The following is a 22,544-nucleotide window of genomic DNA, read 5'->3' as shown; positions in this document are numbered from 1 at the left end:
CATTCTATAGTTAGCAGGTGAGCATACTTTTTAAAATGTCACTGACCCATGCCAGTGCGACAGAACAATAGTTCATACGGCATTTCCAAAAACTGCCTCCACATTGTAAATTCAAACCAGGAGAACTCACTGCAAGCAAAGGTAGCTCCTGTTACCGTGGTCTCTTGGGGAATTTACAAGATGGATGGGAAGCCTGCTGGAATCCTGGTGCCACAATGCACCAGGTGCTGCTCAGGCGGCAGCGGCACAGAGGGCTCAGGGAAGCCTGAGCAAGTGGCCCCGCTTGTGTCGTTACTAACACCCTGTGAGCCCAGAGCCTCGTGGGGGACAAAGGCCCCGAGGGTAATCATGCAGACATTGGTGTTGGCTGCAGATGAATCGGGAGCAAAAGAGGCAGATTCATCTCACTTCTCTGCACTCGGGGCACAGCAAGGTAAAGCAGAGCCTCATCAAGAGCTGTTTAGTGAAAACATTCTATTCCTTTCTTGGAGAAGATGGAGGCTAAAAGGTGTAAGATGGAACAGAATAGAATCCCTTCCAAGTTTTGTCCTGAGAAGGGAAAATAATCTAGTTATGTAAAGCAGCAATTTTATAGACAAAACTAATTTGTTCAGTTTATAAATAAAAACAAACTCTAGGTCAGAGAGCCTAAATCCTACCACATGAAACACAAGACTCAAAATCTTCATAAAGCACATGATTTACAATTCAGAGAAATGTATGCCCCAGGTTGCCTGATTCTTCCCAGGACTTCACAGTCCTTAACCTTGGCTTTTCTTTTTCCTCCTGGTTTTATTCATTCAGTTTAAGTGGCAAAGAAAACTCCCTATACCAGATAGCGAGCATGAACCTTTTCCTTCTAGAATTCCATCTATTTTAGAGCAGTTTTCTGCCACTGCTTCTAAGCCACGTACCTCTACCATAAATGTCCATCTCACTATGTGCCTAAGGAGGCCGGGAACTCCTGCTTCTAACCTGAACTTTCAGGTCTCTCGCATCAGATACTGTGGACTCGGGCAGCACTGGCCCCTCCACCATCATTCTTGGAGATCTGGACAAAGGCCACTGCCAAGCGGTTTCAATCAGCTGCCTTTCCAAATCTTGTCTGAACAAAATGTTCCCAGTTTTCCATGAGGCTCCTAAGGGGAAGGCTGTTCATCCTGACACACAAGGGTTTGGCCTCTGTCAAGATGAACACTCCATCCACTGCAAAGGGCCCAGGCATGTTTTGAGGAAAAAGCCTTCTGAAGTGGATAGTATTTGAAATGAACCAAGGAAAAAAAAAAAAGAAAAAAAAAAAAGAAAGAAATGAACCAAGGGTGAATTGATTCAGTTGTGCAGCTCCAGTTGGCAAATCTATCCTCACCTACCTGCCCTTGTCCCATGGAGAGGAGTAGAAGTTTCCCTATAAAAAGAATGTCCAGTTAATCACAATTTCCTATTTTTATTCATTTCTGACATCGACACAATAAATGTGGGTAAGTCCCTCTACTTCACAGGACAACAGTGTTCTAGAAACAAGTAAGCACTGGCTCACAGCATGCTTGCCGATTCCAGTCCTACAACAGCACTTTATTTTTCTTCCAGCATCGACTCTTCACAGTTTCAATACTGCAGCAGCAAGTCATTCCTCAGATAAAGAAAATCGAGATCCGTATTTTCAAACATCTTAAGAGAACTAAGAGATAAGTTAGCAAACTTCTGGTGCTGCATGCATTCTGGGCAAGGCAACTTCACCTCCAACCCCCGAGACTGGCAGCAGGACCCCGGGGACAAAGGTCGTCTGTAGGGATGGCTGGGGACTCAGCAGTGGCTTTCTCCCTGCTCTGGGCTTGGGGAATCTTCGTGAAGCCTCATGGAGGTAAACAGGGCAGTCCCTGCATTCTGTCTACTGGTCCCTGTCAGCTCACGGGGTGTGATGGGAAAAACCACAACCCAGTAGGTACTTCATAGAGGAACTTCTCAGAGCAGGTCAGGCAGGATGAGGCCGGGAGGTTTGGGTTCAACACAGTTGATCCAGAAGTTGGCACAGCTGGCGTGATACTGGTGTCCCCCATAGGCCAGCTTGAAGCTGTCTGTTTCGGAGTTGAATGCCTGCCAGAAATAAGCAGATATGTGGGACACGTCAGTCTGCTTCTGAACCACAGAGCTGGTCAGCAACCGGCACGTGCAACTCTCCGGGTCACAGAGGCTGAGGCCACACTGGCGCACACACAGAAGCTTAACAGGTAGCTACGAGAATTCAAGGGAGAAGGTCTTTTGATGCTAATTAAAGGTATAAAAAAAAATCCTTACCATTAAACCCAGTTTCGCAAAAGAAGGCCAAATCTTTCATAGAAAAGGCAGGAAAAAAAAAAAAAGAAAAAGGGCAGACAGAAGCTGGGTGGGGGTGGGTGGGGGAGAGAAGGTTGGCTGGGGGGTGTTCATCACACGGGGAACTAAAATAGCCAAGGGTCCTGGATGATTTTTAACCCTCACTGTGCCGGAGGAAGCCCTCCCCTAAGGCTGGCATTTAACTACACGCGCAATCCCTTACATTGCTGTGACTGCTTACATTCCTCTCATGGAAAAAAACAAAACATTAAAAACTCTCGGGGACTAATGCCACTGGGACCTAATAACTGAATCAACATAATTTAAAAATCCAAATAGGTACAGGGTTTATAAAAATAAAGCTATTAGGCACAGAAGAATGATTTCCAGACGACTCATGCTTATAGGTATGTCCCACACAGCCGGTCCTAACCTCAAGTCCTCGGGGGATGTTCTAAAGCACAAGTAAACAAACAAAACTCTAATATTTGTTTTTGTCTGATAACTGCCGAATTGTGATGCTCTTTGATATCATTCTCTGTCACAACTTCCAGTCTTCCAGAAGTTGCTCAATATGTTACCTTGTTCTTCACAGAGAAAAATGCCTGCAATACCAGAAGCCAATTATGAGCTACAAGCGTGCAAACAAGACACAAGCAGACCCACACAGACGCACTAGTTGGTTAAATCAAACATTATGGGAACAGACATGACTCAGTAAAGGATTCACGGTCAGAACACTTCAGGATGGCAGTGGATTTGCTTTCCACACTCAAAACTGAGATGGAGATGCTAAGATAATGTGTAACTGGTTCATACTTTTTTAGGATGTTCTTCTGCAGGCTTCTCTTCTTTCTGAAATAACGTTGAAACCATAAGGTCAACAAAATTCCCACAACAGGGCCTCATGCCTCCAAACAAAGCCTTAGAGGTTTGACCTCCTCTTTACCACCCCAGTGTGTACAGGGCACTGTGGGCACAGCGCACACAGCATTCTGTCGGGAAGGGAAGAACTGCCCCCATTCACCCAATGACTCCCCCCACTGCCCTTTCATAAGAATCTAAGTGCTTTTGTGGTCAGATTCCAGGGCTTCATAAAAATCCCTGCTTGTGGTCGCAGACCTTCCAGTGAAGTGGGCTAGATGCGGTTGTTCCCAGAGGTCATGTGAGGAAAGCACCTTGCCATCTGTAGGGGGAAGGGAAGGCCCATCACTTACCCGGCTTCTGGAGTCCACGTTTAAAAGGCACACCCCACAGGCCAGTTCCTGAGCATTTTTAATCCCAGGCCGTAGCATACAGGAGGAAAAATCCAGTGAATTTTCATCGGGCTAGGAGGACAAGACAAATGGGTAAGGCCTCAGCAATTCCAAATGCTGCTGTCTGCATTCCCTATCACTCATCTCCAATAGGTCTAGCAGAAATTAAGTAAACTCTGATACCATCAATACAATTATTCAATTTCCCATTTACTGAGTTCCCACTGTGTTCTAGGTGTTAGGGATGCTCGCATGAGCAAAAAAGGTCCCTGTCCTGGAGAATGCACAGTCTAGGGTGGGGGCCAGGTGGGCATCAAGCAGCACAGTGCCACAAAAGCCATCCTAGGGCACATGGGGTCAGAGGCACTTACTCCAACCCAAGGGAAAAAGTGCCTGATGGCAGAGGAGGTTTCCTGGCACTCAGAAACAGCTTGGCTGAGGTTTCCATAGGGATATGCGAGGTGAAGGGGACAGGGAAAGGTGAGGTAAGAGAGAGTATGGTGGGATCCCTGGGTGGCGCAGCGGTTTGGCGCCTGCCTTTGGCCCAGGGCGCGATCCTGGAGACCCGGGATCGAGTCCCATGTCGGGCTCCCGGTGCATGGAGCCTGCTTCTCCTCCCTCTGCCTGTGTCTCTGCCTCTCTCTCTCTCTCTCTGTGACTATCATAAATAAAATAAAATTAAAAAAAAAAAAAAGAGAGAGAGTATGGTATTTGTTCTCTGAAGACAAGCAGCACAGGCAGAGGCCTCTAAGCAAATAGGCTATGGGAAGAAATCTAAGGGGTGGGAGCCAAGCTTATGAAAGGAGGTAGCAGATGGAATTGTAGCACGAAGGCCTTGAAGGAATAGAAGAGACCTTATCTTGGGAAGCCACTGAGGGTTCTAACGGGACTACAACAGGAGCAAGTCTGTATTCGGACAGTTCCCTCTGATGGCAGTGTAGGCAAAGAGCTGCAGATGGCAATCTCCAGGTATGGGCCTCAGTTACGACATAAGTGATCCAGGAGACAGAGTGAAGAAAGTTCTAGGGAAGCAACAGTGGGGGACAGAGAGAAACGGTTGCCTGAAAAAGCTTGAGTGATGTGTGAGATGTGTAAGAAGGGGAGAGGCCTGTCTAGCCAACAGGATTCGCCATAATAAGGCATAGGACGGGAGACCTACGTTTAGGGCTGGGGATGAGAGCTCAGTTTGATATATGTAGAGTCGAAGCTACCTGTGGGATGGCCAAGTTCTGATGTTATATATGCAGGAAGATGGATCCATAGCCTAGTGCTCAAGACTATGAGATTCAGAAGTTATCAACTAGAGAGAATAAATCTCAATACAGCTATTTATCAGTCAAGCCCTTACTTGCTAGGCACCACACTAAGCTCTTCACATGTATTATCTAATTTCTTCCTAACAACAAATCTGTGAAATATGGAGTGTAGTCCAATGATTAACAGGACAGGTCCCAACTTTGGAAAGCTGTTAATTTCTTTTTTTAATAAAAATTCATTCATTCATTCATTGTAATATTTACACCCAACATGGAGCACGAATTCATGACCCCAAAATCAAGAGTCACATGCTCTACTGACTAAGTCAGCCAGGTGCCCCTGGAAAGCTATTCACTACTTCTTTTTCTTCTTTTTTTAAGTCGGCTCTACGCTGCCCAGTGGGGCTTGAACTTACAACCCTGAGACCAAGATCTGAGCTGAAATCAAGCGTCAGTCTCTTGACTGATGGAGCCAACCAGGTACCCTGAAAATTCATTTCTTAAAAGTTAAAATATGTATCTACTATATGATCTTATATGCATTTCTACACCTTGATATTTATCCAAGAGAAATGAAAACATGTTATCAAAAATTTTGTACAAAAAGTGTTTATATAGTAACTATTCACATTAGCCAAGCTGGAAATAGCATGTGTCTATAAATAAAAATTCACAGTATATCAATACAATGGAACAGTACTCACTGATAAAAGGGATCAAATTGATACACACAACAATGCAGATAAATTTTTAAAACATGCTAAGAAGCCAGACACAAGAACCTATATATACTATATAATTTTATATAAATTTCTAGAACAACCAACTCTGTGGTGATAAAAGTCTATGGAAAATAGATCAGTGCTTATTTCTGGAATCAGACCACGGCAAAGAGGGAACTTTAAGAAGTGATGAAAACACTCCATATATTGATGGGGTGTGGGCTTACAAGGCTAAAGGGATTTGTTAAAACTGATTTAACTATATATTCAAGATTTGTGCATTTTACTATAAGTTATCCTTCAATTGAGAAAAACACTTGAAGTATAAAGCCAAAACAAAATGAGAAAAAAAAAAAAAAAAGATTTCAGAAGAGTTGTGTTCTTTTTTAAGATTTTATTTTTAAGTAATTTCTACATCCAAATCCAATGTGAGGCTTGAACTTACAACCCTGAGATCAATAGTGGCACACTCTACTGACTGAGCCAGCCAAGAACCCAGAAGAATTATATTCTTAATACGAAGAAGTTTTAGATATACGTAAACCAATTAATTTTGCTTTTATGTGCCCTAGAGCAGAGATTTCTCAAATTTGGCACCACTGGCATTTTAAGTTGGGTAATTCTATGTTGTGGGGCCTGCCCTCTGCACTGGAGGAAGTTAAGCAGAATCTTTGGCCAATTTGGGGGCAAAATCACCCCCCACTCCACCATTAAGAATGGACTTGCCAAAGGAAAAAAAATGCAAACATATGTACAAGTATTTATACACATACAAACACATATATGTACGTGAGCTTATTATAAATTTTTGTTGATATACTTTATAAATAATAAGATATACGGGTAGCCCCCGGGTGGCTCAGCGGTTTAATGCCGCCTTCAGCCCAGGGCATGATCCTGGAGACCCAGGATCGAGTCCCACGTCGGGCTCCCTGCATGGAGCCTGCTTCTCCCTCTGCCTGTGTTTCTGCCTCTCTCTGTCTCTCATGATTAATAAATAAAACTTAAAAAAAAAAAAAGATTTAATTGAGAGAGAATGTGTGTGTGCATGAAAGAGGAAGGGCAGAGGGAGAGGGAGAAGCAGACTTTTTGGTGAGCAGGGAGCCAAATGCAGTACTTGATCCCAGGATCAAGTACTGGACCCCAGGATCATGACCTGAGCCAAAGGCAGACACCCAACCAACTGAGCCACCCAGGCACCCTTCCTCACCCCTTTCTAATCTGAAATCATAAATTGTGTATTAGTTCCACAAACCTTTCTTAAACTAATCTGAGCTGAATCCATTCAGATCACACTGAAGGAAGTGTGATCCATTCAGATCACACTAAGCATCAGTTCTCAAACAAAGAAAAGGGGAGGCAGATGTTTCAAATGTGCATGAGGACTCTGACCATGAAGTGAACCTACACAGCTTTAACCAAGCCAGACAATAATTTTTCTTTTCTAGTGCAACCATGGCCAACTCTGGAAGCATGGCCAAATCTAGAAGCAGGTTGTACTACAATTTGTTTGCTGCCCAAGTCTGTCATCTATAAAATGGTTAACAATTTCATTTGTCCTATATACCTTCCTCAGTTGCTGCTGGGACCCTGAGAGATATATAAAAAGTTTGCTGAAAATGGGACGCCTGGGTGGCTCAGCAGTTGAGCTTCTGCCTCTGGCTCAGGGTGTGATCCTGGAGGCCCTGGGATCGAGTCCTACATCGGGCTCCCTGTGAGGAGCCAGCTTCTTTCTCTGCCTCTACTCTCTCTGTGTCTCTCATGAATAAATAAAGTCTTTAAAAAGTTTGCTGAATTGATCTAAATGATTAAAATTATTTACTTTGACAAAATCTAACAAGCTTTTCAAAGAGGTTAAAAAATAGCACTACTAACATCTATGTTATAGATATTTATTATGTTACTGAACAAGGACTATTTTGAGGAATAATTAGAATCTGGGAAAACCCAACTTTGAAATCAATCCAATTAAGAAAAGCTCTTTAATATCAAAGGCCTTTATCAAAGGCCTAAGGAAAGCGAATGAAAAGGTCATATTGTAATCTCCTGTGAAAATCGTAAAGGTTTCATAAATTATCTTGTGGTCAAATTCATCTTTCACATGATAAAATTAACCTTTATAAATAGACAACTATGAGCAGGGGTGTTGTAGTACATGGCAACAGTGTAATAGTCCATGGCCCTAATTCTGTAAGAAGTTATGCCCTCTACAGGCCATTTTAAATGGAACATCATCTACATTAATTGGCCAATGTTTCATGCATTTAGTAAAGATTTTAAAAAGTAGTTATAGGTACAAATGATCCACATACAGTGAGTCCCAAAGTCAGACTGGGATATATTATCCTGAGTCTTATAGCTAACAATAAATAGCTCAAATGGTATCCAAGAAAATCAGTACTAAGGAAGAAAAATTTGGTAGTAATCAGTGTTCTTTACAAACATCCTCATTATAATTCTTCCGGACAAATGGTAAGATGGGCATTTCCTATTCCCTTAAATTATGCACAGTCATGTAACATGCACCATCAACAGACTGTGATCATGAGTCACATGTGTTACTTCTGGGAGGAAGCCTCAAGCTCCATGTGCCGTTAGACACGTTCCCTTAACATTCCATTGTGATCAGCCATTCTCCAAGTGGTGGAGGCTTTGCCAACCTAGATCCCTGAGTGAGGAGGACCTGTTCCCAGGGATCCTCCAACTTGAGATGAACCTGCAGCTCTGTTGTTTTACATCATCAGTAACACGCTGGGGGGAGTTATTTGCACAGCAGAAACCCAGCTAGTTAGCCTAGACTAATGCGAAAAATGATCTAGACAAAGTTCCACAAGCAATTCTAGACCTTGGGTTTGAGTTACAATGTAACCATCTTTCTTTCTTTTCTTTCTTTCTTCTTTCTTTTCTTTCTTCCTTCCTTCCTCCCTTCCTTCTTTCATTCTCTCTTCTCTCTCTCTCTCCTTTCTTTCTTTTTCTTTCTTCCTTTCTTCCTTCCTTCCTCCCTCCTTCCCTCTCTTTTTCTCTCTCCTCTTTCTTTTTCTTTCTCCTTCCTTCCTTCCTTCCTTCCTTCCTTCCTTCCTTCCTTTCTTCCTTCCTCCCCTTCCTCTTTCTCTTTCTTTCTTTCTTTTTCTTTTTTCTCTTTCTTCTTTCTTTCTTTCTTTCTTTCTTTCTCCCTTCCTTCCCTTCCTCCTTTTCTCTTTCTTTCTTTCTTTCTTTCTCTTTCTCTCCTTCTTTCTCTTTCTTTCTTTCTTTCCTTTCTCTCTCTCTCCTCTTTCTCTCTCTTTTCTTTCTTTTTTCTCCTTCCTTCCTTTTCTTTCTCCCTTCCTCCCCTTCTTCCTTTCTTTCTTTCTCTCTCTTTCTTTTTCTTTCTCCTTCCTTCCTTCCTTCTTTTTCTTTCTTTTCTTTTCTCTTTCTTCTTTCTTTCTTTCCTTTCTTTCTTTCTCCCCTCCTCCCTTTTCTTCCTTCCTTCCTTCCTCCTTCCCCTCCCTCCCTCCCCCCTCTTTCTTTCTCTCTCTCTCTCTCTTTCCTCCCTCCCTCCCCCCCCCCCTCTCTTTCTTTCTTTCTTAGGCAGAGACACAGGTAGAGGGAGAAGCAGGCTCCATGCACGGAGCCTGATGTGGACATGATCCCGGGACTCCAGGATCACACCCTGGGCCGAAGGCAGGAGCTAAACCGCTGAGCCACCCAGGCATCCCACGATGTAACCATCTTGATTCTTGGTTTCAATGTTTCATCTAATTTTTCCTATTGCTTCCATAACAAAATAGCAACAATTTAGTTGTTTAAAACAACATAAATTTATTCTTCTACAGCTCTTGAGGTCAGAATTCTAAAGTCCACACTGATAGCACAGCAGTCTTTCTGGAAATTTTAGGGGAGAATCTGTTCCTTTACCTTGTCTAGTTTCTTGAGATCACCTGTATATTCCTTGAATCATCCCAGCTTTTTTTTTTTTAAGCTTTTATTTATTCATGAGAGACAGAGAGAAAGAGAGGCAGAGACACAGATAGAGGGAGAAGCAGGCTCCATGCAGGGAGCCCGACGTGGGACTCAATCCTGGGACTCCAGGAACGCCCTGGGCTTAAGGTGGCGCTAAACCGCTGAGCCACCAGGGCTGCCCTCATCCCAGCTTTTATCTTCAAAGCCAATAGCAGAGAATCTGCCAATCTTTCTCTTTGGTCTCATTGTTATATGGCCCTGATAATCCAGGGCAAATTTCCCATTTAAAGATCCTTCACTTAACCTCTGTAAAGTCCCTCCTATCACATAAGGTAACAAATTCACAGGTTCCAGGGATTAGGGTATGGTCATCTTTGTGGAGGTGGGGGTGGCTCATTCCATCTATCTACCCTATCATCTTGTCAACTGAGGTTAGCCATGCAGAAACATAATGAAGATTCTCGGGTTACCTGGGTGGCTCAGTGGTTGAGTGTCTGCCTTTGGCTCAGGTTGTGATCCTGGGGTCAAGTCCTATACTGGGCTCCCCACAGGGAGCCTGCTTCTCTCTCTGCCTCTCCATGTCTTTAATGAATAAATAAAAAATTTTGTCTCTAAAACAATGTGCATACTTGCACAAAAATGCTATCGTTATTAAAAATAAACTGATCTGATATACCACAGCAATAGGAAGTAAGTAGTCTGAAATTCACTGCTTATTTCCCATTGAAAGGAAGTACAAAAGAATTTGTACTATTCTGAGGATAAATAGTAGAATCCAAGCCCTAGTGATTTTCAACCGCCTAGAGGTTAAGAGACTAACAGTCCTATATCTCTTTTTGTAGATTTTATACGGCAGGAACGGTTCTTCTTTGTTTTCCAGGGCTGAGTCTGTCTTTGTTCCAAACATTCATTGAGCTTCAACTCTTAGGTAACAATTCACTCATATCATTAAAATAGATGATTTTTACCTCTTGAGAAATAACCAGTTCCTTCAGTTTGTGCCCAGAGGAGCATATGTTTCTACCACAAGAGGGGGCTGTAGCCCATGCATGAAGGGCAGGCTGAACCTGCAGTAGAACTTCAGCTTCACTAAGCATCAGGGAGCCACAGCTGGAGTTCAGGGTTTGTGTACTTTGCTTTTCTTACCCCACGCACCATTGCTGTGTGTGATGCAGCACTAACATTCCAGGACTTTTTCACTGAAGAAAGGCAATGCAGCTGCTTTTTGATGGGAATAGTTTCGTGATATCTTCATGGAAGAAACAAGTCTTTATTTTAGCATCCTGGAAGCTGGGACCAACACAGTAAAAGTGGACTTTTCAAACTCATGATCTCAAGGCTGGGAGATTGAGCCCCCTGTGGGGTTTCACACTCAGGGCAGAGTCTGCTTCCGACTCCTCCCTCTCCTTTTGTCCCCCTCCCACACTCATGCTCTCATACTTGCTGTATAAAAGAAATTTTTCTAATTTTTGAAAAGATTTTATTTATGAGAGAGTGAAAGCACGTGCACACAGTGGAGGAGGGAGAAAGAATATCGAGCAGACTCTCTGCACTGAGCATGGAGACTGACATGGGGCTCCATCTCACAACCCTGAGATCATGACCTGAGTAGAAACCAAGAGTCAGATGCTTAATCCACTGCCCCACGCAGGCCCCCATAAACAAATCTTTAAAACCAAACAAAACAAACTATGATGTGCATTTAAATCCCTGATTTGTCAGTTTCAGGCAAGGTTCATCTCTGAGCCTTAATTTCTTCAGCTGTAAAAATAGGATTATTTTACTGACCTTGAGGACTGTTACCAGGGTTAAATGAGAATGAATGTAAAGCATACAGCACAATGCTTGACAGGTTTTAGGTGTAAAATAAACTACTCTATAATTGGAATCAAAGAGCCTGACTATGGCTATTTGGTTCATTAAGGAACTTTCAATTCTACCTAAGATGAAGCAATGGTATAGAGTCAAAAGTCTCCTATACAACCTCGGTCCTGTAATGATTTCTTTGCACTGAGCCTCCCATCCAGAGTCCCTGGAGTTTGCAGAGTTCTGTTCTAACTGAACTACATAGATGTTGGTTTGGGTTATTAACAATCACATCTTTTTTTTTTTTTTTAGAGTAAAAGTTTCTCTGTGACAAGTCCTATCTTACACTTCCCCTGGAGAATATGTACTACTCTTCATGCAGTGGGCAATTCAAGTTAAGTTTTATAGACCAAAGACCTACAAGTTATCAAAAGGAAATGACATGGTGTAATCAGGAATAATAACCAAGCAGAGGAGGATTATTTTTCTGTTTACAGCTTACTTGGTGAAAAAGGCACTTACAGCTGGAAATGCATGGATAATCACAGGAATGGGTACTCAGCAGCGCTCACGTACAATCTGCATGCATTCCTGCATTGTCTAGTTGCAGACTAATTGATTTCTATACTGTTTATCCCGTGTCTAAAAAAAATTGTCAGGTAACATCACTCATTAGACACAGATACTAGATGTGAAAGTTCTTCACGGGAGCTTGAAGGAGAGGGTATGAATGTCTGGCAACTCTTCCATTTCATCTCACTTGCTGCCTGCCACACTGAAGGGCTTAGAATCACCATATGTGAACAGGGCAACACTTCCAGGTTAGGGGGGTAACCAGACCCAACAGGCTTTCTTTGATACCACAAAAGCAAATTTTTAAAAAATATTTTATTTATTTATTCATGAGAGACACAGAGAGAGAGGCAGAAGCATAGGCAGATGGAGAAGCAGGCTCCCTGTGGGGAGCCCGATGCAGGACTCGATCTCAGGACCCCGGGATCATGATCTGGGCCAAAGGCAGACACTCAACTGCTGAGCCACCCAGGGGCCCCATAAAAGCAAATTCTAGGGCAGCCCGGGTGACTCAGCAGTTTAATACCACCTTAAGCCCAGGGCCTGATCCTGGAGACCCAGAATCGAGTCCCACATCAGGCTCCCTGCATGGAGCCTGCTTCTCCCTCTCCCTGTGTCTCTGCCTCTTTCTCTCTCTCTCTCTCTCTGTGTCTCTCATGAATAAATAAATAAAAATTTTAAAAAAAGAGCAAATTCTATAACGTTTTTTGTTTTGTTTTAAAAGATTTTATTTTTAAATAATCCCTATATTCAACATGAAGCTCCAATTTACAACCCTGAGATTAAGAGTCATGTGCTTGGGGCACCTGGGTGGCTCAGTCAGTTGGGCATCTGACTGTTGGTTTTGGCTCAGGTTCTGATTTCAGGGTCCTGGGACTGAGCCCCGCATCAGGCTCCACACTCAGCAGGAAGTCTGCTTGAAGATTCTGTCCCTCTGCCCCTCCCTCCCTCGACTTGCACATGTGTGTGCTCTCTAAAATAAATAAATAAATCTTAAAACAAAAACTAACAAAAAGAGTTGCATGCTCTACCAACTGAACCAGAGAGGCACCCGCTATTGCTTCTTTAAAAAGGTCTGAACAAAATTAATCCTTGGTATAAAAAAAAAAATCAGAATAGGGATTATAACCTCTGAGTGGGATGATGACAAAGAATTAGCATAAGGAAACCTTCTGGAATGATGGGATATCCTGTATCTTTATATGGGCATTGGTTATTTGGGGTGTGAATTTGTCAAAGCTTGTTCAATGGTTTAAGTAACACAATTTACTGAATGGTATAACAGATTTTTGTATTTTTCTAGAGGAAAGAGGGGCAGTCTAGAAGGCAAGCCTGTCTCATGAGCAACTGGGGGAGCTTGGAAGTCTGAGATGATATACAAGGATGAAAATGGCTTCACCCAGTGACAGTAGCTACCTTAAGAAGTAAATACTCGATAGCTATCCACGCCAGGATTTTCCTCAATTATCCTTTGCCCCAAATTGAAAAGGATTAACACATAGGAACTTGGTTAATACACCTGGTCTTTCATGATAACTTTCCTTCAAAGAGCTCATGACAAAGAAAGATGCTTTGCTATTGCAGCCATCTTTTTCTACCAGCACGAGAAGAGAAGAGATGGGTAGGTGATTTGAAGGTTGTTTTTCTTTAAAGATTTTAATTATTTATTTAGAGAGCATACCTGCAAGCTAGAGAGGGGAATGGAGAGAGAGAATGATCCAGAGATCATGACCAGAGCTGAAACCGAGTCGACCCTCAAATGACTGGGCCACCGAGGTGCCCCTGAGTTGAAGATTTGTATAGAAATCTAGTTTTCAAAGCATTAATTACATGAGAAACTGCCACCAAAACAAAAAATTTTACAATCTAAATGGAAAGATTCCATTTACAATCTAAATGGAAATTTTACAATCTAAATGGAAATCTAAATGGAGGCTCTTAAGCTGCCCTCTAGTCCTGGGATACAAACAGGGGAAAAATGTACAGAAAATAGAGAACAAAAAATGAATAAAATGTAGTCTTGGTCCTTGTCCTTAAGGAGTTCACAGACAGGGGAAAAGTATATTGCTAAATACCCTTTTTAGGGTGATACCATTTTATACTTCTTAATAAATATAGTCCCCATTTTACCACATCAATACCATTAGGATTCCAATAAGCAAGCCAAACAAAAACTGGGTTTGTTATTAAGTAAAAAATGAAATATTTTGCTCAGTGAAACCTATTGCTTTATTTGCTGAAAGAATGTTGAAGATAACGTAGGTTACATTAGTTTCCTCTTTATAAAGCCCATAAAAGAAATTCCTTCCGGTATCAGTATCAGTATCAGGAATAAAATTATGCATCTCCTGAGTAGTGGGTTTATTTTATGTTATGAACACAGTGAATCGAGGAATTCATCATGTCTTGTTTATATCAATTCCTAGAAAGAGTAAAGTCAACTAACTGTACAGCTCAACACTAGCAAAAGGAAGCACTTCAAAAGCACATACTTTTGTATATTTAACTTCATTCCTGGCTTTATCTTATCTCCCTTCTTTTACCTCTGTTTCATTTTTCTTATCCATTTATTTAAAACATTTAAACCAGTTATTAACATTATGAGGTATAAAAAAATGTGTATCTATTTTGAAAAAAACTGGAAGGTTCAAAGGTATATAACACAAAAAGTACAAAGTCCCATCAAACACTGTGTTAGAACACAAAGAAATAGAGGACACAGTCTGGCTGTTAAGGAGCAGACAACCTAGTGGGCAGGAAACAAGTAAACACACGATTATCAACAAGTGTGGTAAGTGCTAAGACAGAGAAATGTGATGTGCTGTGGACACACACAGGAAGGGCACTGAATTCACACTGAAGGGCTTACTGGAATGTCTTTTGGGGGAAGTGATGCAGAGTCCAGAGGGAAAAGCAGCCTAACAGAGAAAGAGAGGCAAAGGCAGGCAGCCCAACGGATGGAAAAGGCCTTATGTACTGAGCTAAGGAGTTGAAACTTGATCCTGAAGACTCTAGAGAGCCCACTGCAGGATTTTAAATGTGATTTCAATAACATGACCAGACTTACATTTCAGAAAGAACAGGCTGGTAGGGCATGCAGAGCAGATTGATAGGGGATAACGAAACGAACCAGCAACTCTAGCTATGAGGTCAGAAGTGATAAGGACCTGACTGATTTAATAACATTAAAAAAAATGAGGTTCTCATTTTTATTATACTTTCTAGCTACTGTTAATATGTAAGAACGCTATGAATTTTTGCCAAACTCAATAAATTTAACCTCTTGAATTCAGATTTATGTATTTCATATCACCAAATAAGTATAATTTTATCTCTTTTCAAATATTTATACTTCATTTCTTATTGTACTGGCCGGAACTGTGTTTTTTAAAAATAATTACCCAAACCATATGATTTTAGGTTATAAATTGAAAAATAGTCCAAGGGAACAAAATAGAGATTTTTGGAAATGATTTAAACTCTTTAAGAACTTAATATTACAAACCAGAAGCAACATAACAATGGTGGGAAGATGTGCTGTTTAAGGCATGTTGTTGGGAGAGCTGGTATCCGTCTGGCTATCAGCACTGCGCAGTAAGAACTGCTTCCTACAACCTGGCTGTGGTCCCGCTCAGATGGACCACACAGTTATATGCGAGGGAAAAAAGAAAGGAAGGAAGAAAATGGAATGGCATATTTATTCCAGCTGTGGAAGAAAGATAAATTTCTGACTATTGTGAAATAAAGGATATTATCAGAGACAAATTGAATAGGTATGAATATATAAAATAGTTTTGCTCAATGAAATGGAAAACGAAGGGAAGAGAAGATGAAGAAAAGAACAGATATAAGCTTACCAGTCTATGTTTGTTTGTGTATATATATAAATCTATTACAAATATGAAATATGTAAGGTCAATAACCATATTTCATTGAATAGATGGTCAAACGGTCAAAACAGATAATTTACACATAAAGGAAATAGAGTAAATTATCATTTGGAATACTGCATAGCCTCTACAAAATGAATGAAATATAAAAACACTTTGAGCAGGGAGCCTGGCTGGCTCAGTCCATAGAGTACGTGATTCTTGAACTTGGGGTTGTAAATTCAAGCCCCACAATGGGTGTAGAGATTACTTAAAATCTTTAAAAACAAGACAAACAAAAAAACACTTTAAGGGACTCACTACACACTTGCAAAATGAAGAAGCGGACAAAGAAAGCTGGAACACAGTGTAAAAAAAGTACACTTACATATTGTTGGAAGCACTGCCAGCTGGCCCAGGCTCTCTGGAAAGCCATATACTAAAAGTAACAATAGCTATATACGAACACATGCACGTACATGTGCAAACACACGTTCTGACTTTTTATTCCACTTGGATGAACTATAGCCCTGAGAGGACAGTCATTTGTTTAATGATATTCAGAGTAGAACTACTTATAACAGGAAGAAATGGAAATAATTCAAGCACCTAGAAAAGTAAAAAGACTAAATGAACCACAGGACAGCAGCAAGATGTTGCACAGCTTTTTAAAAGGACACACACACAAAAATAAAATAAATAATAAAATAAAATAAATAAAATAAAATAAAATAAAATAAAAAGGACACACACACACACACACACACACACAAATGAATGAATGAATGAATAAGGACACACATGGTGCTCGCTTTGGCAGCACATATAGTAAAAGGACACACATGGGACCAGAAGGAACTAGAAGAGCAAACAGAGGAACTCACACTGATGCTCTGCAAAATGTGTGTATATGTATGTGACTTAAGAAGGATGCAGACAGGGCAGGGCACCTGGCTGGCTCTGGTGGAAGAGCATGCGATACCTGATCTCAGGGCTGTGAGTCTGAGCCCCAAGTTGGGTGTGGAGATGACTTAAATCAATAAAATTTTTTAAAAAGAAGAAAGATGTTGACAGAGTAGATACTTTCCCCATACTCTTAGTTTATGTGGGCACCACAGGCCTGCGGGCTAATGGAGAAGCCAAGCTGGTGCTTTTCAGCTAATTGTACAATTATCTCCTTCCTTCAACATAACACAATCCAGTGGGCACCTCACCTTCAATCTTCAGTAAGCGCCACCACAGGAACGTACACTTCGCTTTACCTCTGAGGATCCTGGGAGGAAAAGCAAGTGAATATCTAATGGGCTTACCGTGAGCGTGGCCAGGGACATGAAGCCAATGAGGTTATTCCATACTTTATCAATGTCCTTCAGCAGCTGCTGGAGTTTCTCACTGCACACTGCAGTGGCTTTTATCCCCAGCTCCACACGCTTGGTCACCCTGTACACCTCAACAACACCTACAGGGTGAGAGAGTAGAGTGAGGGACAGAAATACAGAGAGAGATGGGCAGCATAGGGCAGGACTATTGTTTGCTGATATCTTAGCTGGAAACATGGACTGTGTCTGCACAAACTAAACATTACTCCTTGGGACCCATCTACACGGTGCTGCAATATAGCTTACTGATAAGAGCACAGACCACAGCTATACTACCTGGGTTCAAATCTCAGCTCTGCCACTTACTAGCTGTGTAACCCTGGACATAACTTCTCTGGACCTCACTTTCTTTATCTGTGAAATGGGGGTAATAAAGGTACCTTGCCAAAGAGGATTAAATGGGTTAAGACTGTAAAAGGCTTAGAACTGTGCCCATAGAACAAAAGACACCATGTAAATATTAACTAATTTTTTTTCCTGGCTTTTTAAATTTTTTATTATTTTTTAAAGATTTATTCATGAGAGACACAGAGAGAGAGAGAAAGAGAGAGAGAGAGAGAGGCAGAGACACAGACAGAAGGAGAAGCAGGCTCCATGCAGGGAGTCTGATGTGGGACTCGATCCTGGGACCCCAGGATTATGCCCCCGGCCGAAGGCAGGCACCAAACCACTGAGCCACCCAGGGATCTCCGTCCTGGCTTCTTTTTAAATCCATCTGTTTAAGTTTGGGAAATCCCATCAAACTGGGTGAAAATGGGAACATCAAAAGCCTAAAAGAATCTGAATGTCAATATCATCACAAAGTAACTAAGAAGCATCTCAGTTTTCTTTTTTTTTTTTTTTTAATTTTTTTAAATTTTTTATTTATTTATGATAGTCACAGAGAGAGAGAGAGAGAGAGAGAGAGAGGCAGAGACATAGGCAGAGGGAGAAGCAGGCTCCATGCACTGGGAGCCTGATGTGGGATTCTATCCCGGGTCTCCAGGATCACGCCCTGGGCCAAAGGCAAGCGCCAAACCACTGCACCACCCAGGGATCCCGCATCTCAGTTTTCTAATGCACGATTTACTAACTCTGTGGCTTCATGCATCTTTTATATATACTTAACAGAACACAGGATGGTTCTTCTCCTGTGGTTTCTGAATTGTGGCTGAATTCTTCAAGCCAGGATGAGAGGTGCCAAGTATCTTCACTTTCTTTTTTTTTTTTTTTAAAGATTTTATTTATTTATTCATGAGAAACACACACACAGAGGCAGAGACATAGGCAGAGGGAGTAGCAGGCTCCATTCAGGGAACCCAATGTAGGACTCGATCCCAGGTCTCCAGGACCATGCCCTGGGTCGGAGGTGGCGCTAAACTGCTGAGCCACCCGGGCTGCCCAGTATCTTCACTTTCTAAGGACAGCCACCAGACACATCCCCAACCTTCCCCTGAGCCTCTAGAGGAGAAGACTGGAAGAATTCCAGGGGTCTTCAGCACGGGACATCACCAGCTGGGGAACAACACCAGGCTTTTCTTCTGTCCTCAGAGGGAGGCCAGGAATTACTGTCTACCCCCGAGCCAAGTGAGGGGGCTCTAAGACAGTCTTTCAAATATAGGAAGAAATCTAGAGAAGGACAGACAGGCGCCCTCCTAGCTGGTCTGTTTGAGCAGTAGGACTGTGCCTGTCTGAGCAGGAGAGAGGAGCTAGAGAGGTGACAGAAATGAAGGAGAGACCGCATTCCTTCACTATCCACTCGTCAGGTGAATGTCTGAGTGACTTTCATGTGCCAGGCACTAGTCTGGGTGGTAGAGACATAGCGGGGAACAAAAAAGACCAAATCACTCCCTTCTTGGAGGTTCATTCCAGGGGAGGGAAGCAGGTCATAAGCAAGAATAGGTAAAATATACAAGCTATTGAAGGTGACAGAGCAAAGGATAGCTCAAGCAGGGAAAGGGACAGGGAGTGCCCGGGTGGGGTGAGGGGACACAGTTTTGGGAAAAGGAGGCCAAGGAAGCTCTCACTCAGCAGATGACACCTGAGCAGAGATCTGAAGATGATTAGGGCCCAGTGCATGGGGCTCTGGCATGGGCCACGGGCCATGTGTAAACTTCCGGAGGAGAGGAGCACTGGATTGTATGGAGACTGGGACATTTAACAGCTGAAGATGGTCAGGAAGGTAAGGAATTTGTGATGTGATTAAGCGGTAAAGACGAAGAATCGACAGAGCATGAACAAGGTAAGGCATTAACTGGAGACCCAAGAATTTCGCTAAGATCAAGAGTCAGATGTGTAAACAACTGAGCCACCCTGATGCCCCCACCAGGATTTCATTTTTTTTAATATATTTTATTTATTTATTCATGAGAGACACAGAGAGAGAGGCAGAGACATAAGCAGAGGGAGAAGAAGGCTCCCTGGGGGAGCCCGATGCAGGACTCTATCCCAGGACTCTGGGATCACGACCTGAGTGGAATGTAGACTCTCAACCACTGAGCAACCCAGGTGCCCCACAAGGATTTCATTCTAATGCCTCATCTAGTTCAGGTTCTTTGATAGACCAGTAACACAGACACAATTTTACATTGTTGCTAGTATGCATAGAAGGATGGAGAAACTCCACCACAGATACCTTAGGTCAAATAGCTGTTTCTGTCTGTGACTTAGGCATCTTACCTATAAATGCAGATGCTACTTAGTGAAGTCATACATAGCTTGAAAGATCCAGATTAAAATACTTAACATAAGGGAAAACTAAAAATACTATGAAGTGTCACGATTTTGAATAAGTAAAACACCAAAGAACATACCCAGTAAATATTCCATGCCTTGAGCTGACTGAATTACTTCTGTGCACACAGAACTACTACTGATTCCGTTTAACGTATCATTTGCCTTCTTAATGACCTAAGAGAAATGAAATCAAATCACCTTATACAATTGAGAAAAGTCCTTGCAAATCAATTTCCTACTTGTAGAAAACCCAAGGGAGAAGCCAGGGGGTGTGAAAGAACGTGACAGACTGATATACATAGACGACTGTGCTGACATGAATCTGTGAACTTAATTTTAACTTTGAAGAAACAATCCTCCACTTCTTTGGATAAGATAGAGGTTCTTTAGTTTAAATGTTATTTTAATTTAGGCAACGTTAATGATGTCATCTTGTTATTTTTTCAACACAGTGACAAGTGAGGGCACAAGTGACCAATGAGCTAGTGTTTGCTATCATAAATGTGAAAGAAGCCTCCCTTAAGATGTAGGACTTTCCATAGAGCTTCCCTTTGCATGAGGCCATCGAGGGAGGGCTCTCCTCAGTTTCCTCTGTCCATTCGAATGAACCAAAAAGAAGGCAAAATGGCACAAGACAGCACTTACATACATGTGAGCACCACAAAAGTAACATACTTACATCTAGAGCACTCCCCAGGCACCTCTGCCATTCATATGCATATCTCTCATTCTCCTGTGAAATTTATAACAAGAACTGGATTGAACAAGGAAGGCTGGAATCCTCAATGATTTCTGGCAATTTAAAGAGCATTGGAAGGCGTTCCTTTTTATTCAAACCACTCTACTTCAATCGTGGGTTATCTTTTGAAACCACTAGTGACTACTGAAAATTACTAATATGTGTAACTTGTGAGCACAGGGTTTGTGAATCTGAGGGGGAAACATTTGGAAGCAGCTTCCCTTTGTAAATGTTGCCTTGTTTGTTCTAGTAATAGTGTAAACTTCTTCAAAGGAACTCAGCACACAGATGTTTGGTATAAGAGCCACCGGCTTCCCCCTTCCCACCGCCAGGACACTGCGTGCTTATGAATGACAAGGAGGGGCAAGGAGAAGCATTCATGCACTGGCTGTAGGGAGCATGGGACTAAGATGCAGCAAATAAAGATCCAGAACACACTCCCCACCCAGAACCCTATTTTGATGTTTTAACACTCGCTCAGTCTAAAGCTATAAAGTCTAAGTGCTCTATGAAAAATTCCTTCAAACACTTCCCTTCTTGTGAGGTCTCATGAATACTTTCAATTTTAGGGTCACTGACAACTTTCAGCAGATGTCCCATCTGAGAAGTGTTTTCATCCAGGGCTAATGTTGCCATTCTCTCCTTTTAATTAAATATTTTACGTTTGGTTCCTTGTGACTTTCTGCTCTCGCTTCCCCATAAGCATTTTTTTCTGGAGGCTCTCAGTGCCCTGTTCATCTTTTACCGAACCCCTGCCCTGTAATAAACTTGCTTACTCACCTCCACCTCTCCGGTCAGATCTTTGTACTTGTCACGAATGACAGGCAGAGCTGGCTTCTCACTCAGAGTGTTGGACCGGTCTCTGAAAGGCTGCTCCAAAGCCGGGGAAGGAGAAGAACGGCTTATTTCTTTATCACCAAGGCTCAAACTCCTTTTGTGTGATCCTAGAGAAGTGGATGGCACGGTCAAAGTTCTCATTACTCAGCTTAATTCAAGCCGAGGCTTTTCTTTGCTAACATGACCCTCTTCTTTATATGCTTACATCATGTCACGAAGCATTCAGAAAGACACAATCCTTGTTCATTCTTCTTTGGCAAGCTATCCAGGCATATCTCAGAGATAGTGTGTTTTGGCTCCAGACCACATCAATAAAGTGAGTATTGCAAAAAAGTGAGCCAGATGAATTTTTTTGGTTTCCCAGTGCATGTAACAGTTATGTTTACCCTACCCTGTAGTCTATGAAGTGTGCAGTAAATAGCATCGTAAATATCAGTGCGTAAGAGCTGTGCTGTTTTTCCAGTCATTAGTCATGGATTTGCACTGAGCTCCCACATACCCTTCATCCAACAGAAACCAATAATGCCTTCTGTCAGGATGGGGCTTAAAGCAAAAGGGGCAAACTCAAATGCTTTTGGAGAGCAGGCAGGTCAAGGAAGTGACTGAAGTAGGTCAGCTGTAGACAAGAAGCGGTGGCAATATGACACCGGGAAAGCACGTCCCATCTGTTGGAGGGGGCAGTGTTACTCAGCTCCAAGTTAACTGGCAAAAGGGAGAGATATAGGCCTAGGATTGCCAGATATTACAACTTTTCAAGAAAAGCTAGAAATCCAGATTGTGAAATCTCATGATTCTTATCTACTGGCAACTGTTCCACACATAAAAAACCTTCTGTGTGGATCAGTCAAAACAAGTCTGCAGATTGGATCCAGATCCACAGCAACCACGTTGTAGCCTCTGCATTAAAAAATACAGTCCACAGCCAGGTATAAGAGCAGAGGTAACTTGCCCACAAATGGTTCAAATCCATTTCTCTGGCTCTTTTAACATAGTACCCCTCTAGCCAACAAGCTAATGAATAACAGACTGTGCACTATGCTTGTTTTCAGCCTCGAAAGCAAATATCTGAGGGATACGCTTGACTTTAGTTCAGTTGCAAACCTTTCTTATAGCTATCTATAATAGACCCTGACTTCAGAG

The 22,544-nt window shown here is 42.1% G+C and overlaps 1 protein-coding gene across 13 annotated transcripts in view; it reads right to left on the bottom strand.

The window, feature by feature from the left end:
• Nucleotides 1-1,428: 1,428 nt before the first annotated feature.
• Nucleotides 1,429-22,544, bottom strand: part of SYNRG (synergin gamma) — an 87,104-nt gene continuing 65,988 nt past the window's right edge. For 10 of the 13 annotated variants that reach the window (XM_041725570.1, XM_041725575.1, XM_041725577.1 and 7 more), the window contains 7 exons: nt 21,348-21,511; nt 20,508-20,561; nt 19,906-20,002; nt 17,045-17,193; nt 3,531-3,641; nt 3,133-3,168; nt 1,429-2,094 (listed from right to left, as the gene is read on the bottom strand). In XM_041725570.1, the coding sequence (XP_041581504.1) occupies nt 1,963-2,094; nt 3,133-3,168; nt 3,531-3,641; nt 17,045-17,193; nt 19,906-20,002; nt 20,508-20,561; nt 21,348-21,511 (743 nt within the window). In that variant the 3' untranslated portion in view covers nt 1,429-1,962. The remainder of the gene's footprint in view (nt 2,095-3,132; nt 3,169-3,530; nt 3,642-17,044; nt 17,194-19,905; nt 20,003-20,507; nt 20,562-21,347; nt 21,512-22,544) is intronic. The other 3 variants (XM_041725582.1, XM_041725572.1, XM_041725581.1) reach the window with 1 other exon arrangement.

The sequence above is a fragment of the Vulpes lagopus genome, chromosome 12 (assembly GCF_018345385.1).
Source record: "Vulpes lagopus strain Blue_001 chromosome 12, ASM1834538v1, whole genome shotgun sequence".
NCBI lineage: Eukaryota > Metazoa > Chordata > Mammalia > Carnivora > Canidae > Vulpes > Vulpes lagopus.
The sequence above is the reverse complement of the archived record's forward strand: the minus strand, read 5'-3'. Positions and strand labels throughout refer to the sequence as shown.